The sequence below is a fragment of the Prionailurus viverrinus genome, chromosome A3 (genome assembly GCF_022837055.1).
Source record: "Prionailurus viverrinus isolate Anna chromosome A3, UM_Priviv_1.0, whole genome shotgun sequence".
Taxonomy (NCBI): domain Eukaryota; kingdom Metazoa; phylum Chordata; class Mammalia; order Carnivora; family Felidae; genus Prionailurus; species Prionailurus viverrinus.
The window spans coordinates 29,646,856-29,672,686 of record NC_062563.1 but is presented as its reverse complement, the minus strand read 5'-3'; the positions used below and the strand labels follow the sequence as shown (position 1 = coordinate 29,672,686).

Genomic DNA, 25,831 nt, shown 5'->3' with positions numbered 1-25,831 from the left:
AAATAGCAATGATGAAGTGTTTGGCATGGTTCTTATGTGTATGTGTATAATGCTTTTCAGTGTGGCTCTTGATGAGCTGCTGCTTGAGTTTTGCACAGTCCCCTGTAAGCTTCCTAAGGGCTGTGAGCTTGAGGGGGGCTTCCTTCTGTAACAGTGGAGAGAGGCAAGTCTCTTGTAAATGTTGCCGAGCAGCTCCCCCTTCAGCCCCAAAATAATCAAACACATAGAGTTCTGCTGAGGCACCTGGATGGTTCTGCCTCCAGCATGCTTTTGCTTAGGCTGGACTGCATATGACAAGCACTCTAAAATGTCCCAATTTTATTTACATCCAGACCCCTGGCTCCAACCCCACCCCAGCTCCTCAGCTTAGCTCTGGGGGAGAAGCTGGATGCGCAGTGACGCTTCGGCCAAGGCTACAGCTCAAGGAGATGTGTGGGGTGAGCCCCTCACTTCTTCTGGGCTTGTGCCCTAGCCCGCTGAATTTTGTCGGCCGTGGCCCCATCTGTGGCTCCAGTGCAGTGGGATAATACAAGGCTCAGCTCTGCTTCATTCCTGTGCTCGATGGCCACATCTGCGGCCTGAGCCACATCCCTGTGGTTGTGAGGAGAGGAGATGGTGTCGGTCTGCCCAAGGGCACAAACCATGCCCCTCATCAGCCCACTGGCTCAGCCACCCAGCACCCACAGGGCTCTCAGATGACACACCCAACGAGAAGCAAGGCCTTGACCTTCTGCTCCGGACCCACACGGGAGGCATACTTCTTGGCCTCATATTTGTTGTGTTGCTTCATGCAGATCTCAACAAAGGGCTTAAGAGAGGAAGGGGTGGAAGGAGAAGGTATGTCAGATCCTCTCTCTTATGAGAAAAAGTCCAAAGGGCACACCGCCCCTATGCATTTCATATATCCTTCAGTACATATAACCCCATCCCACCCCCTCCCTGACATGTGCAACAGTTGTGATCTCAACATTCTCAGGGCAGAAACCACCTAAACCACAGATCTGTTAGTGCCTTGAGGCTCCACCATCTGCTGCCACCCTCTCACAATAGAAGTCTCTTGACTTCTCGGGGCCTGTGTTTTCTCTCATGGCTGCCCTTATCCCACCTACTGATCCACCTGCCACAGAAAACAAACCTCCTCGGTGTCCTCCAACTGCATCCCGGACATGCCCTCCCAGTGCCCCTCCACCCCCTACTCAAACAAGACCTTCCCCTTTAGGCATATGGTGTGGGCTGTGGGCCTCCTTGGAGAAACCAGCTCATTCCTTCTCTCACCAACATCTGCGGCCTAACTCAGCCTGCTCTCCCACAGATCTGGCCCACAAGTGTGCAGACACGGGAAGCACCTGCTAACTACGTGGGACAGCTGAACAGATGCATGAATGGGCCATCTGCCTGCCTATGTCTGGGCCTGGTTCTCTCCCCAGGACTACCCTGCCTGAAGGTGGGGCACAGGGACGGCCCGTGTCTCACCAGGTAGCCAATGGGTGATTTCTTGCTTTTTGAAAACTTCTCTAGCTCCTCCCAGTCTTCCAGATCGGCCAGGGCAGTCAGCTTCAGCCACCAGAGCCTGCGGGGAAGCTGGGCTTGAAGGTATTGCAGGATGGGCAGGTGGTCCCAGGACCCATCTGCAGCCAGCTGCCCTAACCCACCTCTTGTCAGGAATGCGGAAGTCACGTGCCAGCTGCTCTGCTCGCTTGTTGTGGCCTCCAAGGATGAGGGTAGTGACCGTGTCGTGTAGAGACAAGTCCAGGAACCGGCCCCCCAACTCATCTTCTAGGCGTCGCTGCAGCCGTAGGAGCCTCATTTGATCCTCTGTGGCCTGGGATGGAGATGAGGCAGGATGGGGATGACAGGCACAAGGAGGAAAGACCGGGAGAGGAGGAGAGGGGGTTCTCAGAAACGAGGAATGAGGGGAGCCTGGGTGGCTCAGTTGATTAAGCATCCGACTCATGATTTTGGTTCAGCTCATGATCTCACAGTTCAGAGGCTGAGCCCTGCATCAGCCTCTGCGCTGGCAGTGCGGAGCCTGCTGGGGATTCTCTGTTTCTCTCTCTGCCCCTCCCCTGCTGGCACAGGCTCCCCCTCTCCCTCTCCCTCTCTCTATGAAAAACAAATAAACATAAAAAGAAAGAAAGAAAGAAAGAAAGAAAGAAAGAAAGAAAGAAAGAAAGAAAGAAAGAAAGAAGAAAGTAAGCCAAACCTTGGCTGCGAACTCGTTCTTGGCTTTGTAGAAGGCGTCAGCTGCTGTCTGCAAAGCTGCAACCCGCCCCTCGATACGCTACAGCCACAAGAAGGGAAGCCTGAGCTCACAGCACAAAGGAAATCAGCCATCCTCATTCAGGGTACACTTCTCTCCCCGGTCCCTGTGCCCAGGGTTGCCAGGGCCAGCCTTACCCTCTGGGTGCACCACTCTGGTGTCCCCAGGGGGGAGGCTAGCTCCTCTGGGACCAACCACCATCCTGGCCTCACGTCTTCCCAGAATCTCCCGCAGCAGAAGGACCAGATGGGGCATGTACCAGGAGGCCTAGATCCCTGGAGAAGGAACCTGACCGACAGCCCAGCCCACGGGCCCCACCCGGCCGTGGACCTCAGACCTCCTCTGCAGCATAGCTGGCTCGGATGTGGAAGCTGCCCAGCTCCTGGTGGTTGTCATCCTGATTGTAGAGGTCCTTCAGCGTCTCTAGCTCCTGATGTTTACAGAACTGGGGCCATGGACAGGCAGGCAGTCAGCAAGGCCAACTCAGGGGCTCAGGAGGCTCCAGCCCCACCCCTGCCCAGGGCGCACCTGTCGGTACAAACTCAGGGCCATGGGCTGGTTCCGAAGAGTCATGAAAAAATCTCCTCGATTTAGCTCATTTTTCAGGTGCAGCAACACCGTGAACACTAAAAGACAATAAGGTGATGTAGGGACTCCAGCCTGGCCCCTTGCTTAGCCCAGGGGCCCCAGCCTGGTCCTCCTCCAAACCCTGCTCACCCAGATCAGTGTCCCCACTCTCAATGGCCTTGCTCAGCGCCAGTTTGCTCCTCTTCATCTTTAGGAGAAGGGGTACCTGCTCCCCAGAGCGTGGCTCATACTCCAGCAGCTGTGGGGTGGGGAGAAAGGCACAGAGAGAAGGAGCTGGCCTGGTGGCCTCTAATACCAATGTCAGAGCATCTGGACAGGGCTGGGCGCCCACACCTTGATGGCCAGCTCTGTGCGGCCACAGCCATAGGCCCGTGCAGCAATGTCAGAGTAAGAGACGCCAGGCGTATCCCCCAGCTTCTGGTTAATGGCCCGAGCAACATCCTCGTCGGACACGTCCTTCTGTTGCACCTACAGATAGAGGGAGTAGTCACACACACCTAGATCTCACCCTTCACCCTACACCCCCACTTGCCCTCTATCACGATCTACCCCTTCAGCTCTACACTTCGTATTTCCTATACCTCACCAGGGCCTGGAATCCCCTAAATGCCCTTGAACCCCACCCTATATCCTCACCTTGTAGCAGGCCCAGTGGGCCAGGATCCTGCTGACGCCCTGCACTTCAGGAAGGCGCAGGTACTCACAAATCTGGATCGCCAGGGGGTAAAGCCTCCGCAACACAAGCCTGGCAGGTGAGGGGATAAAGGGTAAAAGAGTGAGGTGGGATAGAGAGGGCAGCCTGACCCCAGCCTGTAACTCAGGCCTCCCAGATCCCAGAGAAACGGGTGAGGAACAGTGACCACAAGAACCCAGCAGGGGCTGTGACGCCTGCCCACGTACAGCCCTCCTCCCAGAACCCTGGGGTTTGCTGTACCTGTCCAGCAGCACCTGGATGGTGAGCTGCTTATATCTGTAAATTACTTGGTTAAGGATCCAGCTGGGGGATAAGCCCTATTTGCCAAGGACTTTCAGGAAGCATCTTCAGTCCCTCCCCTTCGCCTACCACCACTGGCTGTAAACATCCTTGTAGCTGGCCTGAGGATACTGGCTATAAGTGAGGGGGATCCCGATGTGATAGTCCCGAATGGCATTGAGCACACGCAGGTCCTGACACATGCGCACGAAGCTGTCAGGTGGAAATCTGTCGAGGAAACACTTCCCAAAGGAGGCCGCCTGAGAAGAGCCAGAGGTCAAGAGATCTTACCCCCCCACCACACACACACCCCTCCTGCCAGCACACCCCCTGCCCAGCACCAGCCCCCCAGCAGCCCCGCTGTGCAGGCCAACCCTGAGCAGGCTCTTCTGCATGTCTGGCCGGTGCTCATGTCCCGCGGCCTCGATGCACTGCTGCACGGCCTGGGTCAGCTGCCCCAGCTCCTGGATCTCCCGTAGGTACTCATCTGCCTTCTGGCTCTCTTTCTGGGGGTGGGGGAAGGGTACCAGGGATGGAGTGCCATGACAGAGAATACCCCGTGTCTGGTCCCCCGTCCCTCTGGACTGTGCTTCACATGGGCTGGTTTGGAGGGGCTGCAGAGGCCAAAGTCCAAACCCCTTCAGCCCGCAGTCCACCTGAGGTGCCCATACCTCCCCCCCGTATCAGCCCACAACTGCCAGCGAGGGGCCCGGATAGTAACCCTGACTTGTGCCTGGGCTGAGGTGAGTAAGGGCTCCCTGCGCCTCCCCATCACCACACGGAGGACACTTCAGTGCACCTGAGCTGACTCTCTCCAGCCCAGTGTCCAGCCCGGACTCTTCTCTTGACAAGTGGCACCTGGCTGAGTCCACCATGCCCAGCCAGGGGCACAGGGCTGAGCCAATTAAGAAAGGAAAGGAGAACATCCTGGGGCCCAGGGAGAAGCCCAGGGCTTTACCTCATACTCTTTCTGGGCCTCCAACAACAGCGCTCCAGGGGCCATCGAGGCAATTTTGAAGATCTCCTCGCTGGCCACTAGGGGAGGGAGATGGTGCGGGTTAGTGGGGCAGGGAATCCTCAGCACTCGATGACCTGATCCTGCCCTGGGTCACATGGTGCCCTTGTGAGGGCCTCACCTGGAACCTCATGTAGGAACTCGTGGGTGCTACGAGAGAAGATGCGGACCCCATCCAGCTCAGGAACCAAATAGGAGTCTTCGTCCAGCACAAACCTGAGCTTGGTCAAGGTTCCCAAGAGCATCCAGAAATGGGGCGAGGCAGGTGAACCTCCCTCTCCTTCCCTCCCACCCCCGTCCCCAGGCAGTCCTCCAAGGATACTGGATGCTCTCGGGCGCATCACCCACCACCATTAGCCGCCTCTCCCAGGCCACCACAACGGCCCTCTCTTTGCTGCGAGGGCGGCTGCACCTGTGGGCAGCATCACGCACATCTGGGACACACAGGACACCGCCAGCCAGCACAGCCACATCTCCCATTCTCCCACATCACTGCTTACACCACTTTGCCTTGGTAGAGCCCTGCACATACATGCTACCCCTTATCCCGTTCTCTGATTGACATCTGCTTCCCTCCCCCGCTGTGCTGTCAGCTCCCAGGGGCACCTGGGGCCCCACAGCGGGGGCAGGGGTTTCCCTCAAGTATGCAGTGGCAGAGAAGACAAGATGCAAGCTCCACCTGGCATGGCCAGTGGACAGGATGAATCCAGGTGTTCCAGGAAACAAGGCTGTGCCCACCCCCAGCATAACACCCCCATCCTCACCAGACCATCTGCTTCGGGGGGGCCCGGATATTACAGTTGAACTCACACAGCTTCTCCTGAAAGGGCACAGGGAACACCATGGCCTTGTCTCAGTAGTTACCAGTCTGGTTAAAAAGCCCCACCCCTGCCCCTACCAGATCGCTCCTGGACAAGGCACGGTGCCCCGTGTCATCCCAGAATCACACCTTGAGTGATGCTGTCCCCATCCAGATGTAGCCTGTGTCTGTGAAGAGTGCCAGGTGTCGGTAGGTGAAGGAGACGGCCATCTGCAGGAAGCTGCTCACTCCTGGCGCCAGGCCAAAAGGTGTCTGGGGCAGGCCGGGGGGGGGGGGGGGGGGGGGGGAACACCAGATGTTGATTTCTCCGAGATTCCCCACTGCCTCCCTCACCCCTTCCATTTCACTCCCACCCGGGGCCCTCACCACTGCGGAGCAGGCGGACTGGTCCAGGAGGTAAAGATCAGGCCCCACAGCCAGAAGAATGTGTGCAACTCGGTCCTGGCAGAGGGCGGTCCAGCACGTAGGTGCACCCTGCAGACCTGTGGCCGGGGAAGAGGACGGCTTCAGGATGACCAGAGCCCACAGCCTCCGCCTCTGTTGGCCCCACAGTCTGGAGGCACATCTGTGGGCACTGAATGGCTGTCTCGGGGATGTCAGGGCTCACCTGGCACCTCTGGCATCCGGCGGAGTTTGAGGTCACTGACATTGGCACTGAGAGTAAAGCGGTGGGCCCCGGTGAGGATGGCCACCCCTGAACCAAACTCAGTATGGAAGATCCGGGCATCCAGAACCCGGTTCTGGAGCACCTCCTGGGGAGAGGGGCCGAGGGTTGAGGGGGCCACAGAGTCACGGACTGCATCCCTTTCCCCAGCCCCCTGTGGCCCCTACATTGCCCATGCTGAAGTGTCTCCGGAAGTCACCGTGAAGCCCATACACCAGCACTCCACCATCCTCCTGCACGCAGAGCAGCTCCTCTTCAGCTGACCAGCCTAGGGACACCACGGGCCCACTCTTCCACTGCAGAGGAGAGGGAGGTTCCTGAGGCTGTCCTTGGGGCACGGACCCAGCCGAGCCCCAAGGTGGGTCAGGCATGCTCACCAGCAGACTGGCCAGAGGCAGGCCGGAAGCAGAATAGATCTCAAGCACTGGGCGTACGCTGGCAGCCTTCTCCTTCCGCCACGGGTTCCTCAACAGTGCTGTCGTTTACGAAGAGATTTTCTGTCCAGGTCCCCAGGCCCACCCCATATGAAGCAGGCTTCAGGAGAACCACAATTTAAAGCATCTCAGTAGGGGGTGAGAGGTGGGGGGAAATCGGAGTGGCACACATCAGCAAGAACCACCCGACAGCAAGGCTCCCGAGAATCATGGACCTTGAGTCCACCCTATTGTCCCGGAGCAGGCAGTGGCAGACGGGTGACATACCAATGGGGCCCCCGTAGGGCGCAGCAGCTACCAGGCAATCCCTGAGTTCCTCCTTCAGGTCCCAGTCCATGCTGTACAGCTCATATTTCCTGCCCGTGCAGAGGCAAGCAGAGATTAGCCTCCTCATGACCCTGCCTCCAGATGGGAGGGAGCCCCAGAAGAACCCCTAAAACCTCCATTTGCCCTTCACAAGGCAGTCGAGGCCCCCCACAGGTGGGAGAGGGTGATGACCAGAAACATCTAGGGCCGCTGACCACTAGTTGCGTAGGGACGGCAGGTGAGGGAGCAGACGGTGTTGGCAGTGCAGGATGTGGTTCTCCTGTCCGAGGATGGCAGGAGCTCCTGGCACAGGAGGCCGGCTGTGCAGCCAATATCCAGGTAGGACTAGGTAGGTACAAACTAAGGTAGGGCCAGGGTGGGGTGGGGTGGGCTGGCTTTGGGCCTGCATCAGCAGGAAATAAGACCCTCTGAGAGGGTCTCTCAGGGCAGGCAGACTTTCCTCTATGCCTGGTTCTTAACACCAAATCAGGTTGTGGGCTTTATAGCCAGGGGTCCAGCTCAACACTTGCTGATAATGAACTCTGTTTTAGAGGCATTGAGTTAGCAGTGGCTGAGAGAAATCCAAGAAGAGCTCTTTGGTGAGTCCAGAGCTGGGGACAGAGTCCTGGGTAGATGTCAATCTCTCAGCTTATGCAAGGTAACAAAAATCACAAGCCCGCATGAGATGGCTGCAATCTGAGACATGTGGATCTCCAAGAGAGTGCACACTGTGTGAAGACAGCGTGGGACACCTGACACATGCCGCCATTTGATGGCTCAAGGTGGAGACAAGGGGACAGAGAAGGAACGGGCACTATCCCAGAAAACCAAAAGAAAGCAGTAATTAAGGGGAGTGTTTCCTCCAGTATCATTTCAGGAGTCGTCCTGATAAGAATCAGAAAGATGCCTACCATTACCTTCTATTTGACATTCTTTTGGGGGTTCTAGCCAAAATAATTTAAGAAAAAAAAGAGAGAAGTTTTTATTTTGGAGAAGGAGTGAGTTTGCTCTATTCACAAATAATGTGATTGTCTACTTAGAAAATCCAAAGCAGGACGCTTGGGTGGCTCAGTTGGTTAAGCATCTGACTTCGGCTCAGGTCATGATCTCCCAGTTCATGAGTTCGAGTCCCACATCAGATGACTCGAGCTCCGCTTCAGGTGAACACAAGCCCCACCTCAGGTAAAAAACGAGCCTGGCTTCGGGTGAGTCACGCTTCTCTCTCTGTCTCTCTCTCTTCCAGCCCCCCTGTCTCTCTCTGCCCCTCATGGGATTCTCTCTCTCTCTCTCTGCCCCTCAATCACTTGTGCCCTCTCTCTCTCAAAAAGAAAGAAAGAAAGAAAGAAAGAAAGAAAGAAAGAAAGAAAGAAAGAAAATCCAAAGCAGTCTATGGGAGAATGAACAAAAGCTCAGTATGGCAATCAACAAAAACCTACATATTTTCTATACCAATAACTTTTCTATACCATAGCAAGAATCAATTAGAAATATAACTCTAAAAGATCCTAATCATGACAGCAATAAAATGACGATAGGCAAGAATAAACCTAACAAACATTTTTACAAAATAAAATCATGGGGGGGGGGGGGGAAGAGAGGCAAACCAGGAAATAATACTCCTAACTACAGAGGACAAACTTAGGGTTACTGGAGGGGAGGTGGGCAGGGGGATGGGTTAAATAGGTGGTGGGCATTACAGAGGCCACGTCTGTGATGAGCACCAGGTGTTGTGTGTAAGTGATCAATCACTAAATTCTACATGTGAAACTAACATTACACTGTATGTTAATGAACTGTAATTTAAACAAAAATTTGAAAGAAAAAAATTCAAAGGACACAGAAGACATGAAGAAACATCCCAAAATGATCTATGAGTACATAAGAATTCCAATAAAAATTCTCCCAACTGGGGGGGGGGGGTACTAGAAGAGCAAACTGATTCCAAAACTCATTTGCAGAAAAAAAAAAAATCTTAAACAGAAAATGTTGGAAAATATCTAAAAATATTTTGAAAATAAAACAACAGACATACACCAAATATCAAACACAGTATATAAAACTAAAGTTGATTAAAACTGTTGTTTTGGCACAGGAATAAGCAAATAGATTGATGGAAGAGAAAAGAGTCCAGAAAAAGAACTGGGAATTGAGCATTACTAGCATTACTAGAGATGGCATTTCAAATTGTTGCAAATTGATACTTGAAATGAGACAATGGGCCATATGGAAAGAATTTCCATGAACGCTATTTCATTACTTAATCTCTACAATAAAATATTTTCCAGATGGAATTCAAACTTTGAATGTTAAAAAAAAATAAAGCCGTATCAGAACAAATCTTGGCTATTTTCACATTCTCAAAATAGAAACAATTTCTAAGCATGATACATAACCCAGAAGTCACAAAAAAAGAACAACAAATGAGTCTAAATAAAAATGGGCTTCTGTAAACTTCTATATAAAAAGGGGTAAAACAATACATGTGCTTTGTATTTGCTTCCATTTGAAAAAAAAAAGATTCTGGAAAGATTTCTAAGAATCTAGTAACTGGTTACTGGTAGGTGAAGGGGTGGAATCCAGTTGAATAGGGACAGGGATGGGAAAGGGACTTTGAGTTTTTAAATCACTTGAATGGTTATTTATTAAAATGATTAACATTAAAAAACTTTCATAGATTTAAAAAAATCCACTGAAGACAAACTATGAAGACAAACAACGATAAGGGATTTTCGAAAATGTCTGTGACACATGTGGAAAAGAGGTACTTTTCTTAAAAATACAAAAGGCTCTGAGTCATTTCCAAAAATGAACATAAAACCAAAAGAAAATAAAAATGGTCAAGAGCTATAATCACACTATTTTATGTGAAAATATTTAAAAACTAAACACAAAAACCTTGAGAAAATATGAGCTAATATTTTTATAATGTGAACTACGGCAAAGTCTTTCAGAGCAAGACAGAAAACCTAGAAATTATCAAGGGAAAAAATGATAGATTTTATTACATAAAAATTAAAATTCTGTATATTGGGTGGCTCAGTCAGTTAAGCGTCCGACTTCAACTCAGGTCATGATCTCACAGTCCGTGGGTTCGAGCCTCGCGTCGGGCTCTGTGCTGACAGCTCAGAGCCCGGAGCCTGTTTTGGATTCTGTGTCTCCCTCTCTCTCTGCCCCTCTTCAGCTCACACTCTCTCTCTTTCTCTCTCTCAAAAGAAAAAATAAAATAAACTTAAAAAAAATTGTGTATATAAAAAATATGTAAGAGTCAAGTGACCTTTTAGTTCTCCCCCAAATCCTAGAAAAACCCCCTTCAGTACAGTGCCGGTTAAATAAACTATGGGATGCCCATTCTGGGGAATATTATGTGGCCATTAATAAGCTGAGTCTGTGTACTGACATGAATGATTTCTAGATGTCCTGTTAAATACCAACAAAAGGTGCAGCTCAGTAGGAACCATGTTAACCCATTTATTTTATACAAAAACTGAGCACATACTTTTGACAAGCATGTTTACGTATAATTACATGTAGGTGTGTAAACACATGGAAAAATGCTCAGAGACATGGAGCTGAATTCAGCCAGAGATAGTGGGTACCTGTGGGGAGGGTGGTGAATGAAGGAGGGATGTTGGGGGACTGCCAACTTTTAGACTTTTGCATTATTTGAATTTTTGATAACCCATGTGCATTTTTTGACATTTTGTTACTAAAATCATTCCATGAAAATCTGATGGGAAGATAGATGTTCACACAGACCTATCACGCGAGTTATCAATTTATTGCCACTTAGCTCCAAAATCACCCTCCGACACTGTTCTGTGAGAACAGACAACGTGTCTTTATGCATTTCTCCTCCACAGTGTGATCTTAACCTTTCTCAGTAGAGGGCGCTTGGAGGGATGCGGAACGGGCTCTCCTGACTGCTTCCAGTTGGAGTTCACCCGGAATCACCTTCCCGCGGCTCCCTGGTCCAGACACCACACTCCTAGACTCCTGCCCATACCAGGCTCTACTTCCTCTGCTGCCAAGATGCCTGCCTGTCCACTGGCTACCCTGCCTGTGCCCTTGGGTTTCCACTGACCCCCTCCGCACACCTGTGCACCCAACCACTGCTTGTGGCTCAGCTTACAGACACCATGTGCTCCCGTCTGCCTCTCTGCACCATTACCACCATTCCATTCCATGCCCACCCCCTTGGCCACCAGCCGCAGCTCGCCTGTGTCCCCCTACCTTCTGAACTCCAGAGGGCTGCTTCTTGCTTGCCCAGCAACCGGGGACCAGCTGTGGTCCGGGCAAACCAGTGAACTTTACTCTCCAGTGAGCTGCAATTTTTATTTTCTCCAGCAAGATCTGAATTCCAGCCTGGGGAGGGGATTCCCTTCCAAGTTTGTCATTCTTTGGGTACTCTCCCTCAGCCCTGGGTGATTCACACAAAACTTTCTTTTACCTTATACTTACTCTTTTATCAGTTTAATAATTCTTCATGTTTATTAAACTCTCTCAGTTTAAGTCTCCCAACTGGACCCAAACTGCTATAAACCTGGTGCAGGGAGTGGTGGCAGAAGAGACCCCTAAAGATGCGATTTGGGGATTGGTTTGGTTGTGTGCTTGGGCCTGAGGGCAGTGCTGAGCTCCCCGGCAAAGGGAAACAAATGCTAGTCACCTACTGCATGAAGTGGCACCACAATTAATCAAGCCTGCGGTTTACTGTGGTGAAATGCCAAGTCAAACATGCACCTTGGGGTGACTTCTGGGCCCGAATGTATGGCAGTAATGGTGATTGTAAGGGCTGGGGATTGGGACAGATTATTTTGAGTGCACTTGGACATTTACAAAGAGAAGACGACAAGTTTGCGCTCATTAACTTTCAGCTCAAGTCATGGTCTGAGAAGCAGAAAGCTTCCATTACAGCCCTAACAGAATCTCTTCTTTGTTGTGGCCACACAGCCTCTTACTGCTAAAAATCAAACACAAAATTTAATTGTGTGGGTTGTTAAATCATCAACATACCATTTCTCGTGTGAGAATTAATGGCTCTTATGAGGAAAAGAATTGGATCCTGAAACCTTCAAACAATGGAAGTAGGTTGCCTACCTGTGTCCAAGGAGACTAGCCTTTGGCTGCTTGAAAACCCTATGATAACCTCACTTGGGGTAGATGTCTTGGGAGCCTCCCTACCCAAGGCTGACCTGGCCTAACACTACTGTTGAGTGGCTAATCTCTCTGCCAATAGCAGAGACTAATATCTGATCCCAATATGGCACCATTCCTGGGGGGACCAGCCTGCAAGCTGATTATGTATGACTTTGCAAGGGAGGGGGTGGCCATCAGCAGTCGAACCCACTGGTCAATCATCTTCCCTCAGAGTGGACAATCTGATGTAATGATGCCTCCAGATTTCATGCAGCATAAACACCACAGCATCACCCGTGAAATGTTTCTGTCCAAAATGTTCAACCTGAATCTATTCAAGCCTCTAGATCTACAACACAGTTTCAGGAAATTCAGACTACGATAGATTATACAGTTCAAGTTCAAAGGCACCACAAAGAAGTAATGGGACAAATCCAGATAAAACCAATGGTCTATTAAACAAGTCAATGTCATGAAAAACAAAAGGTAAGGGTGGGAGTGGGGATAACAATAGCCAAGTTTATGAAAGACTTAATTAAGACAGGTAAGCAAACGAGTAATTCTAGTTTAAGCCTTGATTTGAACTGGTTATAAAAAGACACTTTGGGGGCACGTGGGTGGCTCAGTTGAGCATCCAACTTCGGCTCAGGTCATGATCTCGCAGTTTGTGAGTTTGAGCCCCATGTTGGGCTCTGTGCTGACAGCTAGGAGCCTGGAGCCTGCTTTGGATTCTGTGTCTCCCTCTCTCTCTGCTCCTCCCCTACTCACATTCTGTCTCTGTCTCTCTCAAAAATAAAATAAAAACATTAAAAAAAATTTTTTTAATAAAAAAACATAAAAAGACACTTTGAAGACAATTGGGTAAGTCTGAGTAGGGACTGGTTGTTAGATGATTTTAAATGTTAACTTTGTTAGGTGTGAAATAGTATTGCAGTTTCACAGAAAAGACTGCATTTCGCAGGAAAAAAACTGTCATTTTTTTTAAAAGTAATGCACATTGAAGTTATGTCTGTAATTTATTTTAAAATATAGCAGAAAAAGTATTTGATTGAAAAGATGTGCCTACGCATGCCTGGGGGGTTTAGTCAATTAAGTGTCTGACTTCAGCTCAGGTCATGATTCACAGTTCATGAGTTTGAGCCCCGTGTCGGGTTCTGTGCTCACACCTCAGAGCCTGGAGCCTATTTCAGATTCTGTGTCTCCGTCTATCTCTACCCCTTCCTTGCTCACACTGTCTGTCTGTCTGTCTGTCTCTCAAATAAATGAATATTAAAAAGGGGTGAAGAGAAAATAGCAAACTGCTGATACTTATTGAAGCTAGGTGATGAGTACATGAAGATCCACTAAATTACTTTTACTACGTTTATGTATATTTGAACTTAAAAAAAAAAGTTTATTTATTTTGAGAGAGAGAGAGAGAGAGAGAAAGAGACAGCACAAGCATGGGAGAGAGGGAGGGAGACAGAATCCCAAGCAAGCTCCACCCTGCCAGCATGGAGCTGAATGGGGGGCTTGAACCTACCAACCATGAGACCATGACCTGGGCCGAAACCAAGAGTTGGACGCTTAACCGCTAAGCTACTCAGGTGCCCATAAAATATTTAACTTCCAAATTGCTGAAGCAAATATTGTAACATAACAATTTTTAAGCCTAACTGATAGTGCTGGGTGTTCATTCTACTATTCTACTTTGTTGAACACTTGAAAATGTTCACAGTAAAAGGTTAAGGTGTATTTCCGAGAGAAGTGAAGATTCATCTCTAACCAGTGTTCCAGGGAGTAAAGTTCAGATGAGGCCTGAGATCTGTCCGCTGAAGTGACAGAATGTCACTAAGAATAGGGTGGTCTGACCAGAGTGAATGGTCAGTGGGAAGAGAAAAAAACAGAACCAAATACAGATGGCAATCTTTAGACCTTTGGCTAGAGCGGCGAGAAGAAAGAAGGGGTGAGAAGGAGGGACCTGTGGAACAGGGGAGTTTATTTTTTGTCAGGATGGGGAGATACAGATCACATTTCTAGTACCCGCCCCAGAGATAATGGAGTAGGTTTGGCCACAGAAGCTCAATGTAGCCGGCATCTCAGGTGACCTTGATGCAGGGGGTCCTGGACAACAGCTGGAGAAGACCTGTGGCTGAGGGAGGGCATGGGTGGATGGTGCGTGGTTTCTGGGAAGGCAGGGAGACAGGCACATCTCCTCACTGGGTCAGGAAAGACAGCTGGCAGGTTTGGTAGGGGGAAGTCTTAGCCCTTCTATGTGACTTCGAGTTCTCTGGGAAGCACAAGGTGAAGTCAGCTGTTGGGCAGAGGGGCCAAGAAGACTATGATTTGCAATATTTCGAAATTATTTGAATTGTTGTGTAATCTTTTAAAAGGAAAAGCAGCGGAGCGCCTGGGTGGCTAAGTTGGTTAAGTGTCTGACTTCGGTTCAGGTCATGATCTCGCGGTCCGTGGGTTCGAGCCCCGCGTCGGGCTCTGTGCTGACAGCTCAGAGCCTGCTTTGAATTCTGTCTCTCTCTCTCTCTCTCTCTCTCTCTCTCTCTCTCTGCTCCTCCCCTGCTCATGCTCTCTCTCTCTCAAAAAGAAATAAACATTAAAAAAAAATTTTTTTAAAGGAAAAGTAGAGCCCTTGTGATGAGTGTAGGCTGACCCCACATAAAAGGACTGCAAGGGCCCACTTGAGGCTGGTGGGCACAATTTGCAGTAGTCCCACCCTGCCTGTCTGTGGCCTGCCTGGCAGCACTCAGTAGCCTGGGCACGGGTAGAGATGGTGAGTGGCTGGTGCACTGGGAGGTGCCCCTGTGCCAGGCAGATGCAGCCAAAGGACAAAGGAACAAAGTTGTTGGGGAAAAGGCAAGAAACTGAAATGACTGACTATGGCTGCACTCCAAGCCGGACAGGGAGGGGCATGTGTATAGAAGGGGGCTCTGCACATGATACGAAGAGAACAGAGGGTTCCTGGGATGGGGAGCCCGATGAGGTTGAAGGACAGATGTATTAGGAGGTATCAGAGTATAGTGAAGACAGGAGCTCATGGTCACAGAGGGAGCTGCCTGAATTGAATGTTTCAGAGGGAAAGCAGTTCTGGAAGAACACAGGCGCCAGGTGGAGGGTGGCTAATGTAGATAAAGTCACTTGAGAAGAACTCATGGAACTATGAAGCCTGGTGGCCACTTAAGTCACCCTGGAAGGTCGCAAGAGCTGGGATGTCCAGGAAGCTGTCCAATCAGTCAGTGGGGGATGTGGTTCAGGAGGCTGGTGGCAGCACAGACCTAGCTGGGAAGAGGACAGAGCCCCTCCACGGGGTACACGAATTAAGAGTCAGGGAGTGAAGAACAACAAAACATGGACCACCTCCCAAGGCTTTGAGGTGAAGAAGCCTTCTCAGGGACAGTCAGATGACTCAAGCTGTGCCTACAGGGTGGCATGGGGTATGGATAGGCAAGGTGAAAGGCAGCAGGGAGAGCGGCTTCTCAGAAGAGCCGAGGGGTATGGACTTTTATAAGGACAGCCACAGCCTTAATGAGGAAGGCCAGTCCCATATTTCTCCTCTATTCCCGGGTTCCAGAAGTGGGAAATCTCAGCAGCAGTAAACAGACCCTGGATTCTAATACCAGGAAATCACTGAACCTAGCAGCTCTTGCAGCCTCAGTTCCAGCCCCCTCCAGGAAACACTGAAGAAATCCCTGTGGCTGTGCAGCTGAACTCCTAGGAAGTTCCCAGTTCCAAGCATGGTCCGCCACAGTGTGGGAAGAGCCCTTGTGTGAAAACAGATGATCTCCAGCCTTTGCCTCAAGGGTCCACGCGGGGCTACTGAACCACTGGGGAGGAAGGGGCACATCAAGTCTAGCCTTGGGGAACAATCTACTTATTCCAAAATCCTCAGACCCGAAGGAGAGCCCACCATCACCCCTGAAATCCTTCGATTCCAATCTGCCTCAAAAATAAATACTACTAAAGAACTCTTGTACATTGTTGGAAATGCAAAATGGTGTAGCTGCCATGGAAAAAAGTATGAGAATTCCTCCCCAAAAAATAAACAGGATTACATGTAATCCAGCAGTTCCATTCAGTATCCAAAAGAATTGAGAACAGTCTCGAAGGGATATTTGCACACACATGTTCCTAGCAGCGTTATTCACAACAGCCACGAGGTGGAAGTAACAGAAACAGAAACAGAAACCAGAATGGTGGCGGGGCGCCTGGGTGGCTCAGTCGGCTGGGCGTCGACTTCAGCTCAGGTCATGATCTCACAGTTCGTGGGTTCGAGCCCCGCGTCGGGCTCTGTGCTGACAGTGCAGAGCCTGGAGCCTGTTTCGGATTCTGTGTCTTCCTCTCTCTCTGCCCCACCCCTGTTCATACTCTGTCTCTGTCTCAAGAATAAATAAACATTAAAAAAAAAAAAAAAAGAAAAAAGAAACCAGAATGGTGGCTACCAGGGCTGGGGGAGGGGGAAAATGGGGAGTTATCATTTAATGGTTATAGAGTTTCAATTTTGCAAGATGAAAAAGTTCTGGAGATTCATTGCACAACATGAAAGTACTTACTACTACTGGAGTGTACCTTAGAATGGTTAAGGCAGGACATTTTATATTATGTATATTTAACCACAATTTTTAAGATCGTTTGTGTTTAGGGGCACCTGGCTCAGTTGGTACAGCATGCGACCCTTGATCTCGGGGGCATAAGTTCAAGCCCCACATTGGGTGTAGAAATTACTTAAAGACAAAATCTTAAAAGTTCATGTTTACATGTTTACATGTTACACCCCCCCACCCCCGCAATCCTACTAAAATAGTCAAGCCCTTTTCTAAGAAGAGTTTTAGGAGAACATAATGGATCTTGCCTCCTTTCTCTTACCATAAGGGATGTTTCTAAAGTACCTGATATAATGTGCCCCAAATCAAGCTAACCCTTTCCGCACAAAACTCACTCTTCCTTTTTCATTATCTTAAGCCAAAACCCCAATCATCCTCAATTCCTTGCTCTACCTCCTTCCTACTGAGTGCAACCTATCACAATCTCCTTTGATTTTGTCCCCTAAATATCTGATGCATCCCCTTTTCTCCATTTCTACCATACTGCCACCATCAACTTCTCCCTCGTCTATTCCTCCAGCCCCCTCACCAGTCTCCCTTGCCTCCATATTTGCTTGTCCCTTCTAACTTGTCCTCCCTAATGCCTCTAGAAGTTACACACACTTACACACACTCACACACACTCACACACACACACACACACACACACACACACACACACACACTCACCTGTGGCAATCTAGCCACACTGGCTCTCTGTTTAGACAATCGAGGGTGTCCTAGTCTTGCCTGCCTCAGGGCCTTTGTATATGCTCTTTTTCATCACAGTCCCTGCACTTACGTTTACTCATCCCCTGGATGGGGGAATTATATTTCCTTCAGAAAGTTTTCTTTACCTCTAACCTCTAGTCTATTCTATATACTCTCTTAGGACCTTATATCTCTTCTTTATGGTGATTATGATTAAACAAATACTAAGTCATTAATGGTTATCAACTATCTCTCCTGCTGGCTATAAGCTCCATGAGAGTAGACAGGGTCTGTCTTTTTATTGGTCACACTAAGACACTTTAGTGTCTTTTTATTTACACACAGCCTGGCAAAGGGTTGAGCAAAATTAATCAAAGGGATCAATCCAAGTTTGGTTTTTAGGATAAAAATGGCTAAAATTCTGGAACTCCATAGGAACTAGTAACCACTCCCTCTCCTTGCATTCCCAAATTCAGTGAACTTTCCAAAACATTACTTCCAATGTAAAAGTATCCTATCCTGTAGAAAGGATTTGAAAGGCAATGCCTGCCACTGTTTATCATTAATTCACTTACTGGAACATATCCTGGCATAAGGCTATGCACAAATATGAATAAAACCAAATAGTTGCATTTAAAACATGTCCACTCTAGGGGAGCCTGGCTGGCTCAATTGCAAGAGTATGCGACTCTTGAACTCAGGGTCATGAGTTGGAGCCCCACATTGGGTGTAGAGGTTACTTAAGTAAACTTAAAAAAAAAAAAATTCCACTCTGGTGAAGCTAGAATATGCTGTTATATTTTCCTGTTAAAACAAGACAAAACAAAACAAAAAACAAAACAAAACAAAACAAAACAAAACCAAAGAAGTACCTGGGTGGCTTAGTCAGTTAAGCATCTGACTTTCACTCAGCTCATGGTCTCAGGGTTTGTGAGTTCGAGCCCAGAGTGAGGCTCTGTGCTGACAGCTCAGAGCCTGGAGCCTGCTTCCGATTCTGTGTCTCCCTCTCTCTCTGCCCCTCCCCCACTCCCGCTCATGCTCCGGCTCTCTTTCTCTCAAAAATAAATAAACATAAAAAAAAAAAACAACCCTATGCTTTAACACATTTAAAGGTTCTAAAAGACTGGATTCAAAGCCTGCCTCCACCGCTTACTGGCTGGGTAACCTGTCTACCTAATCTCTCTGCATCTCACTTTCCCCATCAGTAAGATGGGGCTAATGATAACTACCCCATGGGGTCATGAAACAAACAAGTTAATACATATCAGATACTTAACACAGTGTCTAGAACAGAGAATGGCTCAACATTCATTAGCAAAAGTCAAAGGCTTAGACCTTTACCCTTTCTGGCAGTACAGCACAAGGAAGGGGAGGCTAGCCAGACAGGTCATGTCTATGGCACATACTCAACAATTACATTCATTTAAAACTTTCCTGATGCATCAACAAGGCTAAGACTTTGTGTGATAAACAGGAGCTCTGTGGTAATGACGTCTTTTGTCTTCAGCATTCTCGGATTTAACAAACCTGTGTAGGCAATATGTATTTTCAAAACACACAACGTGTGTTTTCATACTTTTAAAAGGGTATGCTGTATGTGTAAACACTAAGTCGTATGGCTACTTCTGTCAAATGACATCCCTTCTCCACAAAAAAAAAGTTGAAATCATTGTTACTTCCTACTGACTTTACTGCTTCTTCATTAAGTTTCTGCATTTTTTTCACATTGTATATGAATATTTACAAGAGATAATAACTATAAATAAACAACAAAAGCAACCGAGCTCTAAAAATTGCCACAAAGCATTTGTCCATCTTGAAAGTGTTAAGAGCTAACATTTTGTGTTATCAAAAATTACGCTGAAAACTTTTAACATGTGAATAAAAATGGTGAATGAGTTTCAGTAACACAACAGGGTATTTTGTACTGAAATACGACCCCAGTGCAGTTATCTTCTGACCTTTAGGTGCAATCAAAAGTATTCTTAAAACTTTATGGGATTACTACACAGCAGGCATTGTCCTAAAAGTGCACTGGACATAAAGAGATAAACATAGTCTTGGTCCTCAAGGAACTTAGTTTATACCATAAGAAACCTATGTAAATATTGCTCTACTGTACCATTCATAACAGAAGTAACACTGGGCCCTATGAAGCCCAAGAAAGTCAGCTGACTTAGGACTGGAAGAGCGACGGTTTCAGGAAGAAACCTTGAACCAAGTCCTGAAAGATGAGCAAGAATTCTCCGGTGAGATAAAGAGGGCAATGGCAGTACCCACAGAAGGAACGGAAAGCTGGTGCAAACATCGGGAAGCCATGAAACATGGCGGTGTTTTGGAGTCCTGCAATTCTGTGCAACTCGAATACAAGACTTGGGTAGGAGAGGAGCAAATGGAGCTGGAGACAAACAGAGGCTGACTTACAGATGTTCCAATAGAAGAAGTTTGTGTTTTAACCTACAGAGAAGGGACGCCATTGAAAAATCCTTATCAGGGTAATGATGCGACCGGTTTACACTTCATATCAATAGTTTAGGACTCTACGACTTCCAGGAGAGGGTTACCCCTAACTGAGGGTCCTCACTCGCGCTGCTCCTGAATTCATAAACGACTTGCCCCCTTCTCCCAGCCTGGGTTTGCTGTTACCCCGCCCGCCAGCCGTGCGATCCCGCCTCCCGCGGAGCGCCCCTGTAGTCTGACTTTGGCAGCACTTCGCCGCAGGAGACTAAACACTCGCTGTCACCCGCAGGCCGCCTCCCTCAACGTGATCTGAGCATCCTTCCGGAGGCTGACAGATCGGGGCTTCAGCGTTAGACGCTGCTCTACTTCTGTGACCGCCGTGCTTGCCTCAGTTTCCTTCCTGGATCTGGGGAAGGCCCGGCCCCTGGGCCATTAGGCGGCTGTGCGTTAAGTGGTGGACGCCGGGGGAGAGCCGGCGAGGGGCGGACCCCAGCGCCCACAGTGACGGGGGCGCGCGCCGCCGGCTCCGCCCGAAGACTCTAGTCGGCGGGCCAGCGGGGTAAGCCGGACCGCGCGCGGGAGGGCGGGGGGGGGGGGGGGTCTCACCGGTAAAAGGCAGAGTCCCCGAGCGGGTTCCAGTTCGCCGTGTAGCAGTCCATGGCTGGTGCAAGCGGCTGCTGGGCAGCGCAAAGGAGACACCCGCCGGGCGCGGGCTCCGGGCCGGCACTTCCGCTTCCGCCCGTCCGGGTCACGTGGTGAGGCTGCCGCCACGGCCATCACCACTGTGGGCAACTTGCGCTCGGCCGCCGCCGCGCCCCCGCCCACACCCGGGCTTCGTGCCCGCCCGGGTGGGCCCGGCCCTGGCTCCTGCTCTCCGCCGCGGCTACCCACGCCGCCTCCTTGTCCCCTCGGGCGCTGGGGGTCGCGCAGGGCGGGACATGGGTGACCGGAAGTGGAAGCTGTGAACGTCGCCGCCCGGGGCGCAGAAGCTCCAGGCGCCGTCGGGGCCGCCGCGACGCACGCATGGAGAGCGTTGGGCTTTGGGCTGCGCACCGACGGCTAACCGGGACGCACGGGTTCTGCCGGGCGCGGGCTGTGCAGAACCGACCGGCCTCTCGGGGCGCGGGAACATGAGGCTAGGCCCGGAGCCCTCAGTGGGCGAGGCGCGCGGTGTGCGGGCCTGCCCCGGTCGCGGGTGAACGGTGCAGAGCCCCGGGACTCGGTAATTGGCACGAAAGGGCGCGCGCATGCGCGGGGCGGCGGCGGGCACGTGGCGGGGCTCAGGGCGGCGCCGCGCGGGAAGCGCCTCGGTGCCCAGGCCAGAGACCCCCTGACTCCGGTACCAAGTATCACCGAGGCACGCGCCACCATGAGTCCCCCTCTGCCGCCGCCACCTCTCCCCTGTAGCCCTGAGCAGCCCTGGAGGGGCCGGCGCAGCTCTCCTTTAGCGGGCCCTGGGCCCGACCTGTCCTGAGTCCCCACGCGCGCGGCGGCTTAGTGGCCTCTCCCCGCAGCCCGTCATTGGCAGCGGCGGCATGGTCTTCTGTCTGGACAACGAGCAGCCACGCCTCCCGCTGCGAAGCGCCATGGTCCACTTCCAGGCCTCAGAAGTCCAGCAGCTGCTACACAACAAGTTCGTGGTCATCTTGGGGGACTCAAGTGAGTGCCCTTCTAGGTTCACACTACCCAGCCTCGCACCTTCAGTCTGTTTCCTATGACTGGACCCATTGTCTCCATCCCAAATTTCTTTCTACCCTTAGCCTGTTCCAGGCCAGTAGGTTTTCTTTTATTTTCCCACACACCATCCACAGGTGTCCCGACAGATGTAGCCTGTCAAATTTTTGACCCCGTCCTTGTTCAGCATTTTTTTTTCCCTGACAGTCCCCCATGGGACTCCTTGTATGGGAGCAGTAGATTGTGTTGTCCCTCTCCTGGTCTTCTGGGACTACTTATCTCTGCCAGGTGATCTTGGGTCCCTGCGTACTAAGTTGAGGGTGGTGCGTGGCCAGAAGGCGGAGGTAATACAGGATTTTTTTAACCTTACCTTTTCTCCTATCTCTGTTAACACTCCACAGAGGTAGTGGTGGGCAGCCCTAACCTTGGGAAGATGAGGCCTGGACTTAGGAGGAGCTAGGGTGGGGTGAGGCCTGACTTAGCCTCAGGATCTCTGTCTCCCTGCAGTCCAGCGGTCTGTGTACAAGGACCTAGTGCTCTTGCTCCAGAGGGACTCCCTGCTCACAGCTGCTCAGCTGAAAGCCAAGGTGAGGGAAGCTCGATAGTCATGCCAGTGGTGGGTGGGCACAGACCCTGGCCTGGCAGGGTCTTCCTCCCTGGCCTGGGTCTGACCAGCTGGGTTGTGGGGGGCGGGCAGGGGGAGCTGAGCTTTGAACAGGACCAACTGGTGGCTGGGGGTCAGCTGGGCGAACTGCACAACGGGACACAGTACCGGGAGGTCCGCCAGTTCTGCTCGGGTTCTGGCCACCACCTTGTGCGCTTCTACTTCCTCACCCGCGTTTACTCCGAGTACCTCGAGGGCGTCCTGGAGGAGCTGACATACGGGCCTGCCCCGGACCTGGTGATCATCAACTCCTGCCTCTGGGATCTCTCCAGGTTGGGGCGGCGGGGAGAGGGAAATACTGGTTGGGGGTGGAGGTGTGGCTCAGAGGCTCTCCACCCTCTGCCCTCGCCCACCCTGCGTGTGCCGTCCAACAGGTATGGCCGCTGCTCAATGGAGAGCTACCGAGAGAACCTGGAGCGGGTGTTTGTGCGCATGGACCAGGTGTTGCCAGACTCTTGCCTGCTGGTGTGGAACATGGCAATGCCCTTGGGGGAGCGCGTCACTGGGGGTTTCCTTCTGCCAGAGGCAAGTGACCGGGGCCCTTCAGGTGGGGGGAGGAGGCAGCCGACTGGTAGATAGAGGGCCTTCCCTCCCCGACCCTGCTTCATTGTGTGGCTCTTAGATGCTACGCTTTCTTACTCAGCTCCAGCCCCTGGCAGGGTCTCTGCGGCGGGATGTGGTTGAAGGGAACTTCTACAGCGCCACGCTGGCCGGGGACCACTGCTTTGATGTCCTGGACCTCCACTTTCATTTCCGGCATGCGGTACAGCACCGTCACCGAGACGGTGTCCACTGGGACCAGCATGCCCACCGCCACCTCTCACACTTGCTTCTGACCCACGTGGCCGACGCCTGGGGTGTGGAGCTGCCCCAGCGTGACTATCCTTCTGGTGAGCCCTACCACAGGGGGTAGGATAGTGATGCAGAGGGGGTTCACAGAGCACAGGGCTCAGAAACAGAACAGGACAGAGGTACTTGGGGGGGAGTAGGGACCTCTTGAAGGACTGTTGTGGCCCCTGAGTGCTCGTTCGTCATCCCATGGGGAGAGTGAGATCACAGGAGCATCATCCTGATAGGAGCTTTGGTTCTGTACGGTCTAGCATGTAGAAATCTCTGTGTAGGTGAACGAGCTTATATAACCTTTGAGCATGTAAGGTAGCGGGTCAAAAGACCCCTATCCTATAGGTGAATAGGAAAGAAATGGGGGTGTTTCTAGCTAGGCATGGGGGTGGGGGGTGGAAAGACAGAAGTGGAGGAAGGGTAATCATGCAGTGTGGCAGAAGCAAAGAAGCCCCTCAGTTGGTGTCACCAGCCTCTCAGTTCCTGCCTGCTCTTCAACGGGGGCATGGTGGCTGATTGTTTCCATGTCTGCGTTCCCCCTAGATCATGTCCTCAAAGAGCAAGGTTCCTGCCATGTTGCCAGCTCATCCCTTTTGGCTCCAGCGTCTAGGACGATTGTGTACATAGCACCTACAGAATCGTGTTTGTTGAGTTGGGGGCACGAGTCATATTAGAAGGCTGTTTGTAGCAGCACTATAGGGTGTGAGGGCAGAGAGAGACCAGGAATGTCATAGAGGTGAACTTCTAGGACTTGGTAGCCAGGAGTTGGAGCCCTTGGGAGGTGAATTAGGAATTTGCTAACATAATGGTTCAGTTTCCTTGTTTTTTAGATGAGAAGAACTAATCCTCAGCAAAGAGAGGGATGCTCTAAAGGTTGTAAGGCTAGTTTGTGGTGGCTCAGGTCTTCCGAACCCAGTTTGGAGCTCCAGAAATAGAAATGTGAAAAGGAAGAGTTGGGTGGGAGGATGTGATTGGTGAGTCTGGTGCAAGCAGACCTCTGAGGTGCTGGGGAAATGTGCAGTAGATCTGGAGTCAGCAGGGCCCGGCTGAGCGCATGAGTGTGGACCGTGAAAGGAGAGAGCAGATCGGGGGCCATGCTGTAGAAGGGAAGAGGGGCTGCTGGAGGAAACAAAAGGAAAAGAGAGCAGAGGCACTTTCAGGGAGGACAGAGTCTGTTGGCTGTGTCACGTGACTGTCAGGAAAAGAGGAAGTGGTTGCTTGTAGTCAGAAAAGTGCTGAAGGTGTGGAGTTGGGTTAAGAGGCAGAAGCAATTGAGGGAATGGAAAATGGTCAAAATACCCCTTTTGGACATTTGGGAGGCATGGGACTGCTGGGACAGGAGAATGACAGGAAGAGCTCACGTTGTCCAGAAGGAAGACCTCTTAAGCTCATTTATTGGTCTGTGGGGAGAAGCTGGGAGAGGAAAAAGTTACAGACACAGGAGCTGGGCATACAAAGGAAGAAGGCTCTAGAAGGGAGCAGGAAGTCAGAGCAAAGGCAGATCTGTGACTTTGAGAAAGGTAAGGAAGAAGGACTGTACTCTGGACTTGGCCTGAAATGAGAGGGAATGAGGAAGACTGGGTAGGAAGCAGAGGGTGCTTTCACCTGGTGGCCCTGTTTTCCGAGAGGAGGGAAGAGAAGTGTGGACAGCCAGATTTCAGGGCGAACTGGCTCTCAGGCCTAAAACAAACAACCATCCCATTCCTAGACCCATGGATTGAGGACTGGCCAGAGCCGGATCATCCGTTCCAGGGGAGCCATGGGCAGCCCCCAGACTTCGGGGAGCAGCTGTGTTTGCCCCCACCCCAGCCTTCTCCTCTGCCCCCTCCCATACCTTTCCCCTACCCCATTCCTCAGCCCTCGCCGCCTCCCCTGTTTCCACCCCTGCCCCAGGACACCCCCTTTTTCCCAAGCCAGCCCTTCCCAGCCCATGAATTCTTCAGTTATAATTCAACAGAAGACTTCTCGATGTCACCCCACTTAGGTAGGTGCCTCCGTGGCCTCCCTTCACACCTCTCCCAGGTTCCCCATGCACCTTCCCCAGCCTAGCCTTTTGTGCCCAGGTGGGCTGAGGAGATGGGTAGCTCCTTGTGCCCCCAGGACTGGGTTCAGTCACTGCTGGGTCTAGAACAGCGTCTGTAGACTCATTAATCCATTGATTGTCACAATTTGCTGGTTTGGAGGTAGGGGAAGTGGTATTGCCATTTTGCAGATGGGGAAACAAAAGCCTCGAGAAGCTCACCCTGGAGGATCAGAGCTGCCTGAAGGCAGAGCTGGCCTCACCTTGGCCACAAGCCCACTCTGATCATGACTGGTTCTTTTGTAGGATGTGGCCCTGGAGTGAATTTTGTGCCTGGCCCCCTGCCACCTCCAGTCCCTGGCCCTGTCCCCCATGGCCAGCACCGGGGCCCAGTGGTCCACCGGGGGATGCCACGCTGTGCTCCCAGCAGCCCCTACCATGTGCCGAGGATGGGGGGGCCCTGCAGACAGCGGCTCAGACACTCAGACAGACTGATCCACACAAACAAACTGGACAGACAGCCTCCTGCCCATTCGGGGACATGGCCTGGGTAGACTGGATCTTGGCCTGGGGCTGGATGTGCCGATGGCCCTGCAGGGCCTGCTTGCCACCCCCGGTGCTGGGTCAGGGCGTCTGTTATGCCTGACATTGTTCTTGTCCATTGCTGTCACTAAATAAAGGCGTGGAAGAACAGA

The 25,831-nt window shown here is 51.2% G+C and overlaps 2 protein-coding genes across 4 annotated transcripts; one reads left to right on the top strand and one right to left on the bottom strand.

Moving 5' to 3' along the window:
- Positions 1-303: 303 nt before the first annotated feature.
- VPS16 (VPS16 core subunit of CORVET and HOPS complexes) lies at positions 304-20,731 on the bottom strand. 2 transcript variants are annotated; one of them, XM_047852686.1, is made up of 24 exons: positions 20,545-20,701; positions 7,022-7,110; positions 6,698-6,795; positions 6,488-6,616; positions 6,264-6,408; positions 6,023-6,138; positions 5,786-5,908; positions 5,601-5,656; positions 5,159-5,248; positions 4,958-5,052; positions 4,780-4,856; positions 4,196-4,327; positions 3,954-4,081; positions 3,783-3,818; positions 3,485-3,593; positions 3,182-3,316; positions 2,978-3,086; positions 2,789-2,886; positions 2,598-2,705; positions 2,204-2,281; positions 1,653-1,822; positions 1,474-1,570; positions 705-808; positions 304-591 (listed from the first exon to the last, which is right to left on the bottom strand). In XM_047852686.1, exons 1-24 carry the CDS (start codon positions 20,595-20,597, stop codon positions 447-449), a joined length of 2,520 nt encoding a protein of 839 aa, XP_047708642.1. In that variant the 5' UTR covers positions 20,598-20,701; the 3' UTR covers positions 304-446. The 2 variants fall into 2 exon arrangements, with proteins under 2 accessions (XP_047708642.1, XP_047708641.1); XM_047852685.1 differs by having other exon boundaries at positions 3,485-3,818; positions 20,545-20,731.
- On the top strand, positions 20,340-25,831 carry PCED1A (PC-esterase domain containing 1A). 2 transcript variants are annotated; one of them, XM_047852689.1, is made up of 8 exons: positions 20,340-20,497; positions 21,453-21,597; positions 22,120-22,199; positions 22,310-22,548; positions 22,651-22,801; positions 22,920-23,166; positions 24,825-25,100; positions 25,443-25,831. In XM_047852689.1, the coding sequence occupies exons 2-8, from the start codon at positions 21,474-21,476 to the stop codon at positions 25,688-25,690; spliced, it is 1,365 nt and encodes a 454-aa protein (XP_047708645.1). In that variant the 5' UTR covers positions 20,340-20,497; positions 21,453-21,473; the 3' UTR covers positions 25,691-25,831. The 2 variants fall into 2 exon arrangements, with proteins under 2 accessions (XP_047708645.1, XP_047708643.1); XM_047852687.1 differs by lacking the exon at positions 20,340-20,497 and adding an exon at positions 21,025-21,160.